The 15,989-nt window shown below is 46.3% G+C and overlaps 1 protein-coding gene across 1 annotated transcript in view; it reads left to right on the forward strand.

The window, feature by feature from the left end:
* PEPD (peptidase D) overlaps positions 1–15,989 on the forward strand; it is a 183,662-nt gene that overhangs the window by 131,747 nt on the left and 35,926 nt on the right. The window contains exon 11 of the mRNA XM_066637314.1: positions 11,400–11,477. Coding sequence (XP_066493411.1) covers positions 11,400–11,477 — 78 coding nt within the window. The remainder of the gene's footprint in view (positions 1–11,399; positions 11,478–15,989) is intronic.

Below are 15,989 nucleotides of genomic sequence, written 5' to 3' on the forward strand. Positions count from 1 at the left end.
GGAGCACACCAGATAACAAGGGACCTCATTCTGGTGCCCTCCCTTGCATCTGGCATTCTGACATAACCCATTTCTGAAAACAGGAGGTTGTACATGCACATCATGGCTTGTAACCCCTAATGGATTTTTGCTCCAGAAACTTGTCCAATCCCCTTTTAAGGGCGTCCAGGCCAGACGCCATCACCACATCCTGTGGCAAGGAGTTCCACAGACCGACCACACGCTGAGTAAAGAAATATTTTCTTTTGTCTGTTCTAACTCTCCCAACACTCAATTTGAGTGGATGTCCCCTGGTTCTGGTGTTATGTGAGAGTGTAAAGAGCATCTCTCTATCCACTCTGTCCATCCCCTGCATAATTATTATTATTATTAATTATTAACAGTATTTATATACCGCTTTTCAACTAAAAGTTCACAAAGCAGTTTACAGAGAAAAATCAAATAACTAAATGGCTCCCTGTCCCAAAAGGGCTCACAATCTAAAAAGATGCAAATGAATACCAGCAGACAGCCACTAGAACAGACAGTGCTGGGGTGAGGTGGGCCAGTTTCTCTCCCCCTGCTAAAAAAAGGAGCACCCACTTGAAAAAGTGCCTCTTACCCAATTAGCAGGGGTTAATTTTGTATGTCTCAATCTTGTCCCCCCTCAGGTGCCTCTTTTCTAGGCTGAAGAGGCCCAAACGCCGTAGCCTTTCTTTATAAGGAAGGTGCCCCAGCCCACTAATCATCTTAGTCGCTCTCTTTTGCACCTTTTCCATTTCCACTATGTCTTTTTTGAGATGTTGCGACCAGAACTGGACACAATACTCCATATGCACATGTGCACTGCAAGGTCTTTTGCGTGTGCACTACAAGGTCTTGGGGGGGGGAAGCCTCTCTTCACTTCCTTTTCTAATTACTGTCATGCTCTAACTGTGGACTAGTTTGGTTGGAGGTAAGAGAGTGTGAGCAAGCCTATAGGTAGGCTGTAGCCACAAAACAACAGTTGCCTACTCTGCCATTAGTCTGTGGAACTCCTTGCCCCAAGATTTGATGATGGTGTCTAGACTAGATGCCTTTTAAAGGGGATTGGAGAAGTTTCTGGAGAAGTTCATCACAGCCACAGTGTGACTAACAGCCCCATTCTAGGCATGTGTACTCAGAAGTAAGTCCCATTATAGTCAATGGGGCTTACTCCAAGATAAGCATGCATAGGATTGCAGTCTGAGGAGATAGGGGAACTGGCCAAGTGTGGGGTGGGGGAGGGCTCCCCATGGACAAAGCTGCTGCTGCTCTCTGAGGAGGAAAAGTCAGGGGTTACACCTGCTGTACTTGCTGCCTGTTCTGTAACTTCTGGAACTGCTTCTCCCCAGGCGGGCAGCTTGCAGTAAGACAGCAGAGTTGGTGCCTGTTTCCCTCTCCAAAAGGGGTGCAAAATCCTGGTTGCCTGGATCCCTTGCTCCACCCCTGGGTGTTAGAAGAGCATATCCAGGAGGCCCAATCCTGCCAACTGGGGAGGGGGTACCAAGGCTGGGGGTTGAGCATACTGTTTCTCCCCTCTCCTGCTGCCACACTGTCTCCAACTCCCTTCCTCTGTGTTTGCTGGCCAGCTGGAGTCTGCACTCCCAGGGAAATCACATCCAGAGAAACCCACTCCCAGGGAAACCCCCCGAACCAGCCAGCCAACCAGTGATACCTTTGTGAGCCTGCTCCTGCTCCTTCTCCTCCTCCTCCTCATTACTCCCATTCTTCCCCCTTCTCAGGCCCCTCTCTTCATCCTCCCCCCTCTGGCCCCCCTCCTCCTCAGGCCCCCCCTACCTGCCTGCCTGCCCACAAAATGGACTTCCCAGGCTGGCTGGAGTCCTGATCTGACCCCTGAGAAACCAGGCTGCCAGGGCTCACCTGAAGGCACAGGGTCAAGGAATGGAGGCAGTGGGCGGCAGGGCACCTCTCCTCTGCATGCAGCTGAGCCACGAGGCTGCACAAACGCGTTCGCACCTTACAAGGCGCCTGTGCTTCACTCTTTTGCTTGTCTGAACACTCACAGACAAGGAGGGGAGGTGGAGGGGGGGCGGCAGGAGACAGGCTGTACTCTGATTGCTCTGAGCTGCTCTGACCTGCTCTGATTGGCTGCTGGCGCTGCAGAGGCTTTTTTTCTGCCTGGAAGGGCATTTTTTTTCTTTTTTCACCAGAGGCATCGCGGACCACCTGGGGGGATGCTGCGGACCATGGGTTGGGAAGCCTAGGATTAGGGTTTCACTAAATAGCAACCCACTCACCACTTTCCTTGGCTCACTTTTTCCTTTCTTTGACTGCTGTCTCCGGTGCAGAGAAGTTGGGAAGACTCTTTTTTCGGACAAAGCCTCTCGTTTTCGAGTCACACTTGACATGGTTTGTTCTGCTTCATGGTTCCCTTATTGTTCACTTTGCAATTTGCTTCCCGCGGCAAGCTTATTTGTTCAGCTGCGCCTTGCCCGCTAATACAGTGATTTTCACTCTTCCTCAAAGTTTGCAGCTTGGCTGATGCTTTTTCTTGGCTGACACTTGAAGGGCAGTGACCATCATGTTGACCTGCATGAAAGAGAGAGGGAGAGGAGAACATTTTGGATAAAAGCTATGTCTGGATAAGTGCTGTCTCTGGATAACTGAATTGTCTGTCTGTCTGTCTGTCTGTCTGTCTGTCTGTCTATCTGTCTCTCTCTCTCTCTCTCTCTCTCTCTCTGCATTGCCATTGTTTGGTTTTCTCTCTCCATTGTGTTGATTTCAACTCTTTAACAACTTTTGTACCGTATTCACCCTCTTAATACTAGATACCTTTTTGATTTTATTAAGTTTATTTAGTTCAAACAGTTTGGAGAAGTAGAATTTTACACTAAGGTTTGCAGCCCAAATTTCAGTGAGGGAAGAGAAAGCTGTCTGATCTGAAAGGCTTTCCAGACCCTAGAGTTAATGGGGGGGGAGTTTATTTTGGGGCATGCTGAATGAGAAGAAATCCCATGACATAGGAACGAGGGTACTAAAGGCAAGGATCTAGAGCAGGGGTGCTCAACACGTCAATCGCGATCGACCGGTCGATCACGAGGCAAAATGAGTCGATCGCGGAGCCCTTAGTCTAGTCTAGACTCTAGTAGTCTATAGATCAGTGCGTGTGAGTCTACCCTTGAAGTCTATCGCTGCTTCAAGAGCTCTCCACGCACGCTGAGCACCTCCAGCGGTTGCTTCTCTGGCCTTTCGCCTCTCTACGATGAGGCCCAGCAGTCGCCCGTCTAGCCATTTGCCCCTCTATTGTGAGGCCCACACCATTGTCACCAGAAGTGCTGTTTAGGAGAGGGCTGGGAAGCGGAAGTGGTTGTGGGAGGGCAGAGGGAGAAGTGCTGGTGGGGCGGGTGCCGTAGTGGCCCTCAGAGGAGCGCCATGTCCGCCAGCGCCGTCTACATGCTGGACCTGAAGGGAAAGGTACGGGGGGGGGAAGCGTGAGCAGCCTCGGGGCGGCGCGGGTCCCTTGCTCAGCAGGAAGGGGTCGGGGGGGCCTCCACCCTCCGCCTCAGGCCCCCAGCCCCTCCTCCCCCCACCGTTGTCATGGTGATGGGCTGGGCTCTGCAGGAGAGCCTCCATGGACGGGTAGTCTACCAGCAGGCCATCTGGAAGCGAGGGGCTCTGGTGTGAGCTGCTGGGACAAGGTGGGGGGGCTTTGCTTCAGGCCTGGCGTGGCCTCTTTGACCTCATTCTTAGCCTGCCTGTGCCAACCTCCCTGAGTCTGTGAGACCCTCGCAGTGAGAGCTAGTGAGAAAGGCGGTGTCCAAATGCTTTAATTCAGTGTTTCTCAAAAGGTGAGTCATGAGCCAGTTTCAGGTGGGTCCCCATTCACTTCAGTATTTTATCTTTAATACATTAGACTTGATGCCACCATGGTATGTGACTGCATTTGGGGAAACGTGACAGCTCTGTAGTTTTAACAGGCTCCTGTGTATATGCTTTCAACAAGGGTAGTCAATGGGACTTACCCCCAGTAATTGTGGGTAGGATTGCAGTGCAGGATTGTTAAAAATGTTCCTCTTTGATGATGTCACTTCCAGTCATGTCATCACTTCCGGTGGGTCCTGACAGATTCTCATTCTAGAAAGTGGGTCTTGGTGCTAAAGGTTTGAGAACCACTGCATAATTTTAAATACTAATATTTATATTACCCATATTATTAGCTGCTAGGATGGGGGGGGAGAGAAACTGGTTTCATCTAAGATAATTCTGTTATGGCAAATGCTGTTATTGTAAAAAAAAACTCTGCTAGATCTCCAGGCCTTGCTGGGTTTCAAAGTAGCTCTCGAGCCAAAAAAGTGTGAGCACTCCTGATCTAGAGGAAAGCAATAAGGTCTGGGAATCATAGGTAGTAATATACTATATGCCTGAGAGCATCCACTCTTAATTCCTTCTGTGTTGCTTATTTATTTATTATTTTTCACATTTTTATACCGCCCTTCCTCCAAAGAGCTCAGGGCAGTGTACACAGCTGCTCCCCTCCTTTTGTCCTCACAACAACCCTGTGAGGTAGGTGAGGCTGAGAGAAAGTGACTGGCCCAAGGTCACCCAGGAAGCTTCGAGGCTGAGGGGGGGATTCAAACCTGGATCTTCGAGGTGTAAGTCCACCTCCCAAACCACTACACCAACCTGCTTTGTCAAACTACCTGGGACTTGCAAGCTGAACTTTACGCAGTCTGACTTTTGCAGGGTGCTTTTTATTGGGACTGCACCACTCTATTTTGGGAACAATTTAAATACAAGGTGCTCATTCCACCAGCTTTCCCCAAGTGGTACAGTCCAGTAATGAGACCTACTGTGCATGTAGGCCAACATCATCACTTGGCGCCAGTTGGCCATGTATTTTATTCTTTATTTAATATTTCTAGCCTTTCTGCCTGCCACAGATATCCAGGTTTGCTGACAATAAGAAGCATTTAAAAAACAGTAAGCATATATTAAACAATGACCAATGGTGGATGCTAACTTTGTCCAGAGGTGTGTGATGGAAATTCCTCCCCCCAGTCTCCCATGTTGCATCTGCTGCTCTTTTCGCTCTTTAGCTGCAGCTTCTTGAAGGTTCTGCATTGACCATAGAGGAGATGTAGCTGTAGTACCAGATCTTGGAGGGGTCATGTCAGGGCACCTTCCCAAACGGACCACTGGACAGTCTTCAGTCCAGCAACCAAATTTCCTGTCCAAGAACTTGGCAATCCCCAGCCTTATATCATCATCAAATTGTTAAGCTAGTTGATGATGTATGTTGTCTCACTAATCAGATAATACACTTGAAAAGAGTAAAATAGAAGTCTTTGGTAAGTCACTTTGAAAGCTAGAGGAACAAAGAGATGCATGTAGATTGCTGAGACTGGTGCCTTCAGCATTCATCCTTTCATACGTATTTAATCTGTGATTTTTCTTTTCTAACATAATATATAAAGGACACTGTTACTGCAGATCAGTTCTAAGGAGTATAGGGAGATAAGAATAGGAATAAAGTGTCTGTCTTAACCCATTTTTGCCCTGATCCTGGTCCTTCCACCAAGGAAAGAAGGCATAAGAAGATGTAGCTGGCCTCATTTTATCTTACAACAAGCTTGGGAGATAACACAAGCTAAAAGATAGTAACTGACATGGAATTGTTCAGCGACCTTCATATCTCAGTGGGGATTTGAACCTAAATTCCCCCACTTGTTGTTGGACACTTATACCATTGCCCCACATTAGTATCCCATCCAGGCCAGGTGACTCAACAGCCCTTCCCTGCTGGAGCTTCTTCTGAAACATTCTTAAATTAATGTGCTTTGTGGATTTTGCACCATTTCTCTCTAGAGATCTGTTTGTGCATTTAGTTGCTAGTCTGCTTCAATCACATTTTTCCAACAGTTGTAAAACATTTTCAAATTGACTTCCATGTGTGTGTGTGTAAATCTGACCACAGTCTGAACTTGAATGGACTCTTGGCTGAAATGTTGCCCCTGTGCGTTGGGTAACACAGGCCAACACACAATTGCTTCCTTAAACGTTACACCAATTCCTGGGTATATTTGGGGTGCCGATTCAAAAAATTGCATCCGTTTTGCCCTATCACAGCATAGCCTCTTTAGTTAATGGTTCAAGCAGCTTCCTCATGAGGAAGCCTACACCATGTCTTCCTCATGAGGAAGCTGCTTGAACCATTCATTAAAGAGGCTATACTGTATCTCCAAAACTAGATGTGATCGGGCAAAACGGATGCCATTTTTGGAATCGGCTCCCAAATTCATATCAAACCACCTTAAAGTTTGGGAAAAATTTTCCTGACCCTCAATTTTGTAGGCCTGTGTAATTTCCTCAAAGAGGACTATGTTGTAATGTCCATAGGGCAACAATGAAGCTGCTTTAATACATTCCACCCTTTTTATCTACAGGGGATCACTTCCAAGACCCCCCAGGGATATGAGAATACGCAGCCACTTCCCGTTTGAGAAACAATCCGGAAATGGCCTTTCGAGGCCTCCCGGGGAACCTCAGAAGACCATCCAGGGGCCTCAGAAAGCCCCTTCAATTTTACAAGGAAACCAGAAGTGGCTTATCTGTGGCAAGTCAAATTCAGATGTCAGATCTGCTGATACTGGGGTTACACTGTAACTCCATTTGTGGGAGCATGGCCTGTGACAAAATGCGGGTAATGAGGACCCCTGAGAGAAGAATATATAGAGGTCCCCTTACTGGGAACACACTGAGCACTGAGGTGTGTGGATTCTTGAGCTGAAATGCCCAGGACTGAACCATGCCCCAGAGCTTCCAATGGAATGCATAGAATGCTTTTGCTCTGCACCCTTTGAAATGCAAACGTATTTCGATTATCTCTGTATGAGAGTATGCTTCTTCCTGCAGATCTTTTCAGTGCATCTGAAGTTCTTTTTGAGATTATCTTTTAACATTGCCTATATTGTGTGTTTGACTCTTTATGCTGCCACAAGCATTAAGGAAATCCATGCATAGGTTGAGAGGGAGAGAGTGTGCAGTATACCCTGAGGACAGCATCGTAACAACAGAGATAATTTGTTTTCTTTGGCATCAATGCAATCAGATTGGGAGATATTTTATTATCTAATAATTGTGCAATTGAAATTCCAGCTGAGTCCCTGGGACTGTGGTTCTGCACCTCTCCTTTGCCACGCACCCAGATGGGGATTGCCAGCTGCCCATTCTGTTTGCACCGAAGGCCCGACTGGACATCTGCTTGTGGCACAGGCTGACATTGTCCATTTTCTGCTTATTAAATATAATTCACATCACAACCAAAAAGCCAGAGCATTAGTACACCTGACTCTTATCATCTGAAGGTCATGAGTTCGAGCCTCTCATGAGTCGAGCATTAACTTGTTCAGAGATGGTCACCCTCTGGTTATTGGGATGGGGGAACAAATAATGAGAGGGAGAATGACTTTCTGTGGGCATCTCCTGATCTGCTGTGGAGATAGGAATGCATTGCTAGCTGGATTGAATTCAGGAGAGCAATCCTTGCATCTCGCTCGGGAATTTAATTATGGAAAGAATCTGAATTTTCTTAAGGTAGATGTGTCTCCCTTCCTATTCCAAAGACACAGAGTGGGTTACAATTTATTATAATCTATTTTCCATTTTAACCTTTTGGCTACCTTATGAGTCAGTCTAGTTGCTTTCACGAGCCAGGATCACCTTTTTTTAAATTTCATATATCTCCAAGGTAACATCACAGTCACCCACTTGGTGATCTTTCACAAAGGTGGATTTTTTCCCGCTCCCTTTAGTCCCCTCCTCCCTTCATACTTCTAATCTGCACGAGGTCGTGCCTCCAAGAGGGAGAGCCTTGATCTTTCCTGCTCAGTAATAACTCATGCAAACTCTGAAGCGTGAGCTTGTTGGCTCATTTCAAATTGAAACTCCGCATAGGTGGCAGTGACGTGTTGAGTTAAAGGATGGGGGTTTGCGTTAAATGCCAGAGTAAAAGTATTCAGAAGATCAAATCAGGCGTGTTAGAGAGAAAATTGCATTCTCTCTGTTGATTGCGAAAACTCTCTTAGGTGAGAGTGGTGTGCCCGTTGCTGCCCAGCTGCCCAGCTTCCTCGCTGGACAGGAGTGGGCTTTAAATCTGGGTTTCCCACATTCAAACTTCAGCATTATCTGCTCCATCACAAAGGCCACATTCAGCCACTGACTCCCGATCACAGGGGTGGGCAAGCGTCTTGGCCCAAGGTCTACATGGGCATCTAGAAATTTTACAGAGAGCTGTAATTTGATGCATCCTTGTTAGAATTAGCATCGCAAGTTTTATTCTGGATCTGTAGAAAAACATTTTGTGTGGCATTCTCTTTGGATCGCTTGACTTTCACTGCTGTCCTTTTCCTTCCTCTCTTTAATTTTTCTTTGCCAGAATTCATTTTTGAATTGGAGAAGTTCCGAGGAGGGAAACGGAAAGTTTTCTTTCTTTGCTTTCTCTCTTGTTTACAGCTAGTTTGCTTTCTCATGCTCTGTCTGCATTGGTGCTTTTCTTCTCAGGATGCCCAGGCACACACATGCATATCTGAGTGAGACAGCTGTGTTTGAATGGGCGGCCCCAGATCATGATGCGCGAGTGCACAAAGGACCTGACGGTCAGATTGTTAGCCTGGGGTGCGAAACAGCTAAAGGGCTGGATTGGAGGCTATTACAGGCTGGATCCAGCCCCCCAAGTCTTACTTTTCCTACCTGGGTTCTGTCAGATCCATTTAGGCCACTGGAGTTGCATTATTATCAAGGTGTTCTATGGTAATGATGTGGTTTGAAACTATCTGTGTGCATCTCTTGGTTCTGGCGCCACATGGAAGGTGACTCTCTGGGCATGTTTGTTAATATTCTCAAAAATGTTGACTGTGTTGTACGTGGATGTGCATATGTGGTAAATGAGTCGATTAGTCCAAAGCAGACAATTAATGACTCCAAAATATATTCACATAGAGATTATCCAGGTGGAGACTTGGGAACATATGAAGCCCTGAAGGACTAGCAATTGGCAATCAAAAGAGATGGCTGGTGATTGTGTTTAAGGGACTTGCTGCAGTCAGTATAGAGGTTGGGTGACTGACACACCCCATTTAGCCCTGTTTGGACCTAGAGAACATGAATGAACCTCTGTAAACTACAGGCTTATGCAAGCCTCCTCCATGACATTCATTTAGCAATCACAAACCCTAGTTCCTTGAATTCAGACAGGAAACTTTGGTTTGCTCAAAATTCAAAGCAGAAGCTTTTGATTTCCTCTCCTTGAAGGGGGATGAGGAAGCTTATAGATTGCACAGTTGCATAGGGCTAAATTCTAGCTGAATGTAAACATCTCAGCCAAGCCAATAGGTCAGTGTTTCTCAACCAGTGGTATGGGTACCACCAGTGGTACTTGAGGTGGTGCCTGGTGCTATTCGTGGGACCCGTGGACACCTGCTGCCTGGCAGGAAGACCAGGAATGTGACACAACAAAGAGTAATAGCAGGCTCAACTCGGCAGGCAGGCGGAGTACAGTGCATGCTTTTCCGTGCTGAAAAAAGCCCATCCCTCCACCCTGAGCCTCTTACTTGCATTTGTTGCTTCGCATCTGGCCTCCCAACTTGAAATAACTAGTGATGATGTCATCGCCAGTAACTTCTGGTGGTACTTCGAATAGGTGGACTGTGTGAACTGGTACAGCAGAGGACAAACATTGAGAACCACTGCAATAGGTCAGTGGCAGCTCCAGCTCTTGGCTGGCCCTGTGGCAAAAACCTTGCAGTTTTCTCTTAAGAGAGTGATCTGCCATATGCCAGTTACACCCACTCTTCCCAAACACCCTGTGCGGCAACTCCTTCATTCTGCCTCTTTCATTAGCAGTGGCAGTGGTGAAGGAGGTGCCCAGGTGATGGTGGGTGTCAGTTGCAGCAACAGACCCTCCTCTTTCTTCTCTCGGCACCGGTTCCCAGATGCCCGACTCCCAAGCTGCTAACCCTTCCAGGGCCACCCCCTGACCTGTATCCCTCCAAACATCACTTCCTGCTTTTTCCTGAAAAACCAAACTGACATTCTAAGGCCTTAGAAGGCCTCAGAGCACTCTCCCGATGTAAGCAAGTGCAGCTCTAGTTGCATTTGGAGTGGTACAGGTCAGGGGACAAAGAATCGAGCAGATGCGGAAGCAGTGATTGCCACAGGGGTGGCATTGCCACCCTCAAACCTATGCAACTCAGGAGCACAGCACCCCCCTCACCCTCCCTTAGCTGCGCAAATACATCTTGTTTCCTTGTCAATCGTTTGAGAGATGTTTCAAAGGCAGCACCCAAGCACTCCTGTTGTAGAAGTCCCAGTGCTATGCTCCCCCACCTTCCCTCCTCGACTACACCTCTATTCTCAGATTTGCTCTTTGTCTGAGGAGTTGCCACCCCAACAGTTGCCCTTAAAGAAACACATATGCACTTGCTAGGGACTGTCGGTTGCACCTGCAGCTGGAATAGACCGTTTGTCCAAACAGCTGACTTCCTTCCTTGACTAGAGAAGCCAATTGACTTCCAGCTTGACCTGGTTGAGCACTGACTTGACAGCTGAGGTGGAGAGGTCAGCAGGGCACTGTGAGCGATTTCTTCCAAGGTACAGAGTCTGGACGGTAGAATAACCCTTTCAGTTTAATCTTTGTGCTTGCGTTAAAAAGTGGTGAGGCAGAAAAGCGCATTGTCGAAAAGAACAGCACAGAGAAAATGGAGGAGCCTGAATTCCCTTCCTTTTAACTCACTGTTTGATAGGCCCAACGGAACAGCGACCGCTGGGGCAAAAGCGCAGGAGCCAGAAATAGGTCACTGAGCAGATCACAGGTGTTCTCAGAAGTGGAGAGCGAACACCCAGGTTTCTCTCCATGCCGTTCCTGTGATTCAGCACTTCTGATGCAGAAGAAAAGTATTTTTGGTCTTCTGTGGTCCAAGTTGGCCTTTCCTGTATACTTCACAGAAAGGGCCTTGGATATGACACTTATTGTGAGTGGCTTTTGTGCTGACGAAGCTTGTGCTGCAAAAGAACTCCCGGCACAGCAGGAGAGGTGCACAAGCTGCTGCACAACCCAGGCAGGAGGCCGGATGCTTGAAACATCAGAATCTTCCCAGGTAGAGGCACTGCCAGAGAACCATGAAAGAAGCAAATCTGCCTGTCTGTATTCTTTTGCCTCCAGCTTCAAAATCTGTAATTAAGAGATTCTATTGAATGTTTCGAGCAAGGAAAGAGAGTGCGTGTGCACTTTTGAATGGATAATTTTCAGCGACTGGGGATTTTGCGGGTCTTGTCTGTGTGCAAAACAGAAGCATACTTGGAATATTCCACTTTGGGATTTGTTTTCTTTCATTCCTCATCTGTTGATTTGCCTGCCAATAACTTGTTTCTCTCTGTTTCAGTGGACATAACAGCTCCGTTCTGCATTACGGCCATGCTGGAGCTCCGAACGAGAAGACGATTGAAGACGGGGACTTGTGGTGAGGCAAAATATTACTGCTGGGCCATAGAAACGTAGAATGTTAGAGATGGAAGGGATGTTGGAGACAGTCTCGTCCACCCCACCACTCGCTGCATGCAGCTTCTACACCTCTGCCTCTCACCTCACCTGTGAGAGAGTTATTACTGTGTGAGGCAGACTGTTGGAGTGCTAGACAGCTCTTGCACTGAGAAAATGTGTCCTTGTGTCTAGCTTAAATCTATGTTCCAGTAGTTTCAACCCACTGGATGTAGTCCTGCCCTACAGAGGGCAAGTCCTACCCTTCTTCTTTGTGATAGCCCTTCAGATGATTCAGAAGATGACTAAGGGCACAATCCTAACTTACTCAGAAGTAAGTCCTATTTTGTTCAATGGGGCTTACTCTCAGGAAGGTGTGGTTAGGATTGCAGCCTAACACATCTCCCCTTAGTCATCTCTTTTCCAGGCTATATAAACTAACTAAGCCCTCTTAACTACTCCTTTTAGGAATTGTTTTCCAGACCCCTCACTATCTTCTGAGTCTGCTCCAAATTGTCAATATCCTTCTTAAAACTTAGTGACCAAAACTGGATGCAGGATTCAAAGCGAGGTCAGACTAGTGCAGAACAGAGTGGAACTGTGACTTCTCATGGTCTGGGCTAGTAATGCAGCCCAGAATTACATTGTTGTTTTTTTCTGGCATAGCTGCATCACACTGCTGGTCTTCTTAGCTAGAACTGTGTGTACACCATGCTTAAAGAAAAAGAAATTAAAAATCTCTGTCCAGGCAATCCAAATTCTGCACCAGGAAAAGCTGAATTATGAAAGGGAGTTAGTAGTTGCTTGTTGGTTCGTCAGCATGGGCCATTTTTAATCAATGCGTCTCCCAGCAGTGATAGTGGCATTTGCACATGTGCAAACATAAAACAGAGCATCTACTCAACTGCACCTTGTTAGGGTTTACTCTGGCTTCTTGGTAAAATGTTAATGGCTCAGGGGAGCCCTCTCTTGGCATGAGCTGAAAAGTGCCAGCCAACAACTTGCTCTTGGGATGTTTTCTTTCTGGCAAAGTTAGAGTGGAAAGGAAAAGAACTCTCCAATTTGCCCACTGAATTTCCCCCTTGTCTTGTAAGCCTGTGGCATATTTCTGTGACATCTAACATGGGCTTTCCCCCCTTGCCCTATAAGAAATCATTGCATTACCTTGCACTGAAATCAGCTGAACAGAGCCTGGTGTTCCCTTTTTCTATACAAATCTTTTTAAAAGTACAACAAAATGCAGGGGAAAGAAATACCACAGAACCAAAATTAATCTAGGGACGTTGTTACTTGTTCTATTTATGATTCTGCTGGAGACTCCAATTCCTCAGGCATACTGCACAGCTATACCTGATTCTGTTCAAAGAGCCCCAAAGCAAAATCTTGTTACTTTTGAAATACGAGTCATAGAACTCGTTGTTTGCATTCCCAGTGTGCGTGTGTGTGTTTTTCCTTTCTCAAAGAGACCGTTCTATATATCTTGTGCAGTGCATGCTGGAGGATGCTGTAAGGTTGAATTTAATCCGAGTGTTCCTTCGCAGTCTTCTATCACAAGCTCTTCTTGCTACTAAAGTTGGAAAAAGGATATGTTTTTGGTGGTGAAATGATAGCCATCCACCACCATGTGTCAAGCTGCCCGACATCACACGTAATTTACTGTGCAGCTGCAAGGGGGAGTTCAGGCCAGGGAAGTCTGGTGTCTGAATCGTAGGGGGAATGTAGATGGCCTACCTGGCCATATGCTCAGGTTTTCTATGATGTCGGCACTTCCAAAATGTAACTGGCTTGTGACGCCCTCAGAACCTGGAAGGAAGTGGCGATGACACAAACCGTGTCATGTGGTGTTGTCATCGCCACTAACCTCCAGGTTCAGAGGGCATTGCAAGCCTTAAGATAGCAGTAAGAGGGTCAGAGCAGGGCAGGAGGGCTTTACCCAGTGTGTGAGTTTTCCCAGTGCTGCAGATCTGTCCACTGAGCCCCCTGCCACTATTTGGAGGCTTGTGCTACAGTCTCCCTGCCTGGCAGTGCAATGCACACTTTGTGCAATGCAATGTCTCCCTGCCCTAGGGTGTTGCAATGCTGTACGGAACTGCTGTACTATGTGGTGGTTTAGTTGCCTGTATCCAAAAGCCATGAGGTTTTCTTTTCTCTTCCACCAATTCAACTTTGAAGTGAAGACTGGGGGACTTATCAAATGGTGCGACTTCCACTCGCTTCCCAATTGGCAAATGGCTCAAGCAGATTAGCAATCTGGCAGACATGGGGCAGAGACCCTATTCCCCTGAGCCACAGAATTTTGTGGTCAGAGTAACCTTTTAAAGAATGGCGTGCCTTCTCAACATTTTCTACTTAATTCTCAGGTTTTAAGTTCTTATTTATCTCTTCCTCCTTATTTCTCTCCTGAGTGATGTTCTTGTATTTTGAAAGATCTGAACATCTGCAAATGAGGGAGGGGTGGTTTATTTATTATTATTTTGCAGGGGAAGGATAATATTCATTTACATTCTGTTGTATTTTGGATGCAAAAATCGTAATCTGAATTTACAGTTTTATATAGTTTCATCTGATATAAATATTACAATTGGTTGATGAGGGAACTGGGTGAGGTTGCATGTGTAAGATTGATCTTGATTTTAAGAAATAGAATGCATATTATTTTAAGGACTTTTGCCTTAATTTTTAATGTTGTGGGCTCCTGGCAAATGCAGCCGAAAAACAGAGGTGAAAAAGCTTGAAACAGTGTTTGCTTCAAGTGGACTTTGCAGGCTTATACAAGCAACATAAACTTATTTTTAAGAAGCCAGACAGTAGAACAGATTGACCATCCATTTTTCCTGAACAAAGAACTAGGAAGCCATGATAAAACACAGCAACAATGTGTGGAGTGGAAGGTAGAATGAATGCTTTCACTCCATAGCAACGAAGCTAGTCAGTACGAAACTACAGCAGGATAGATCAGAACCAGCCGTGGTGACTTGTGTCGCTGAGCTTGACCATACTTATCAAGAAGTGGGCAGACTGAATTGGTTGTCTTGCGTTCATGCCGGCTTTCTGCAGCAGTCGTGTCACTTACCTTAGGTGGTGACACCTTTTGCTCTGCATTGGATGCTTTTGCTCTGCATTTGAGCCCCAACACCAGCAGGTGGTCAGATGAGGTATTACGGTTGCCGGTTCAGTAGGGTCTGGTTGATGCAAAGAGCTAAATAGGCTTTCAGCTGTTTCCAGAAAACTTTTCCTTCATCACTCAGACATAGACCAAGCTGCTCCTGGACTATTTGTTCCTCCTTGGCTGCCTTTTGGGACAGCATTTCCCAACCTCCAGACTGACAATGGCATGAAATGTCCTCTTTAGAACCTGTAGTGTGCTTTTTTTCTTTCTTTTCCAGGCTAGGATGCCTCTTAAAGATCAATACAAACCATTTATAAGTCGTTCCATTTGATATAAATGCTACAATTGGTTGAGATTGGGTTTGCAGACCCCACTCCACCTCTTGCACAGCCCCCAACCACTCCCTATGAAAGATCCCACTGACAAGTCATACAACATTGTGTTGTTCATTGAGGGCCCAATCCCATCCAACTTTCCAGCACCGGTGGAACCGCAATGCAACCCCATGGTAAAGGAACAAATGTTCCCATACCTTGAGGAGGCATCCGAGACTATGTCCCCACCACAGGATGCAGTGCATGCCCCATTGGCACAGTTGCACCTGCAATGGAAAATTGGATAGGATTGGGCCTTTAGTTACCAAAGTGGGGAAAATTGCCAACCCACTGACTACATATATTTATTTAAAAGATTTATGTACTGCTTTTCTGGTACTCAGAGTGGTGTACAATACAGAAGTAAAACATACCAAAGATAAAATGTCTAGATAAAACTTTAGAATTAAAACCAGTAAAATAATTTTTAAAAAATCAGCTTACATAAAAAACAAAGCAAGTTGCATTCTACAGAGTGGGTCCAACTAGATTAGTATTGTTGATGCTCAACTGGCAATACAGGGTTTCAGGCCCCCACCAATCTTTACCATTCCTGGAGATGCTGCCAGAGATCAAATACTGCTATACTACAGCCCCTCCTTTAAGATGAGGTTGTATTGAAACAGAATTTGCGTGACTGAATTGTTGTGTGCAAGAGAGGTTCTCTGCTGTCGGGTGTCAGTGGTAGAATTTGTGTGCTGCCTCAACCCTACTAAATTCAGCATAAGACCTTTATTTTTCGGATGTCTTAGTGCAGTGTTGTTGCAACCCACAGCTTCAATATGGTTAGCACCAGAGGGCTGGGCGACCCTGGCACATGCTGGGGAGGGAGGCAATTCTGACAGTTTCTTCCCAAATGGACCATTGCCATAAATTCATGCACATAAGCGCACCTCATCCAGGCACTGTACTAAGCAGAAACCTGGGAGAGAACTGGCTGGGCCAAGCTTTTCTCTTTGTTTCTGGGTTGTTGAGCCCACTGGAATCTCATTGTCTGAACTCACTAAATACC

This window comes from Tiliqua scincoides, chromosome 9 (assembly GCF_035046505.1).
Source record: "Tiliqua scincoides isolate rTilSci1 chromosome 9, rTilSci1.hap2, whole genome shotgun sequence".
Lineage (NCBI taxonomy): Eukaryota > Metazoa > Chordata > Lepidosauria > Squamata > Scincidae > Tiliqua > Tiliqua scincoides.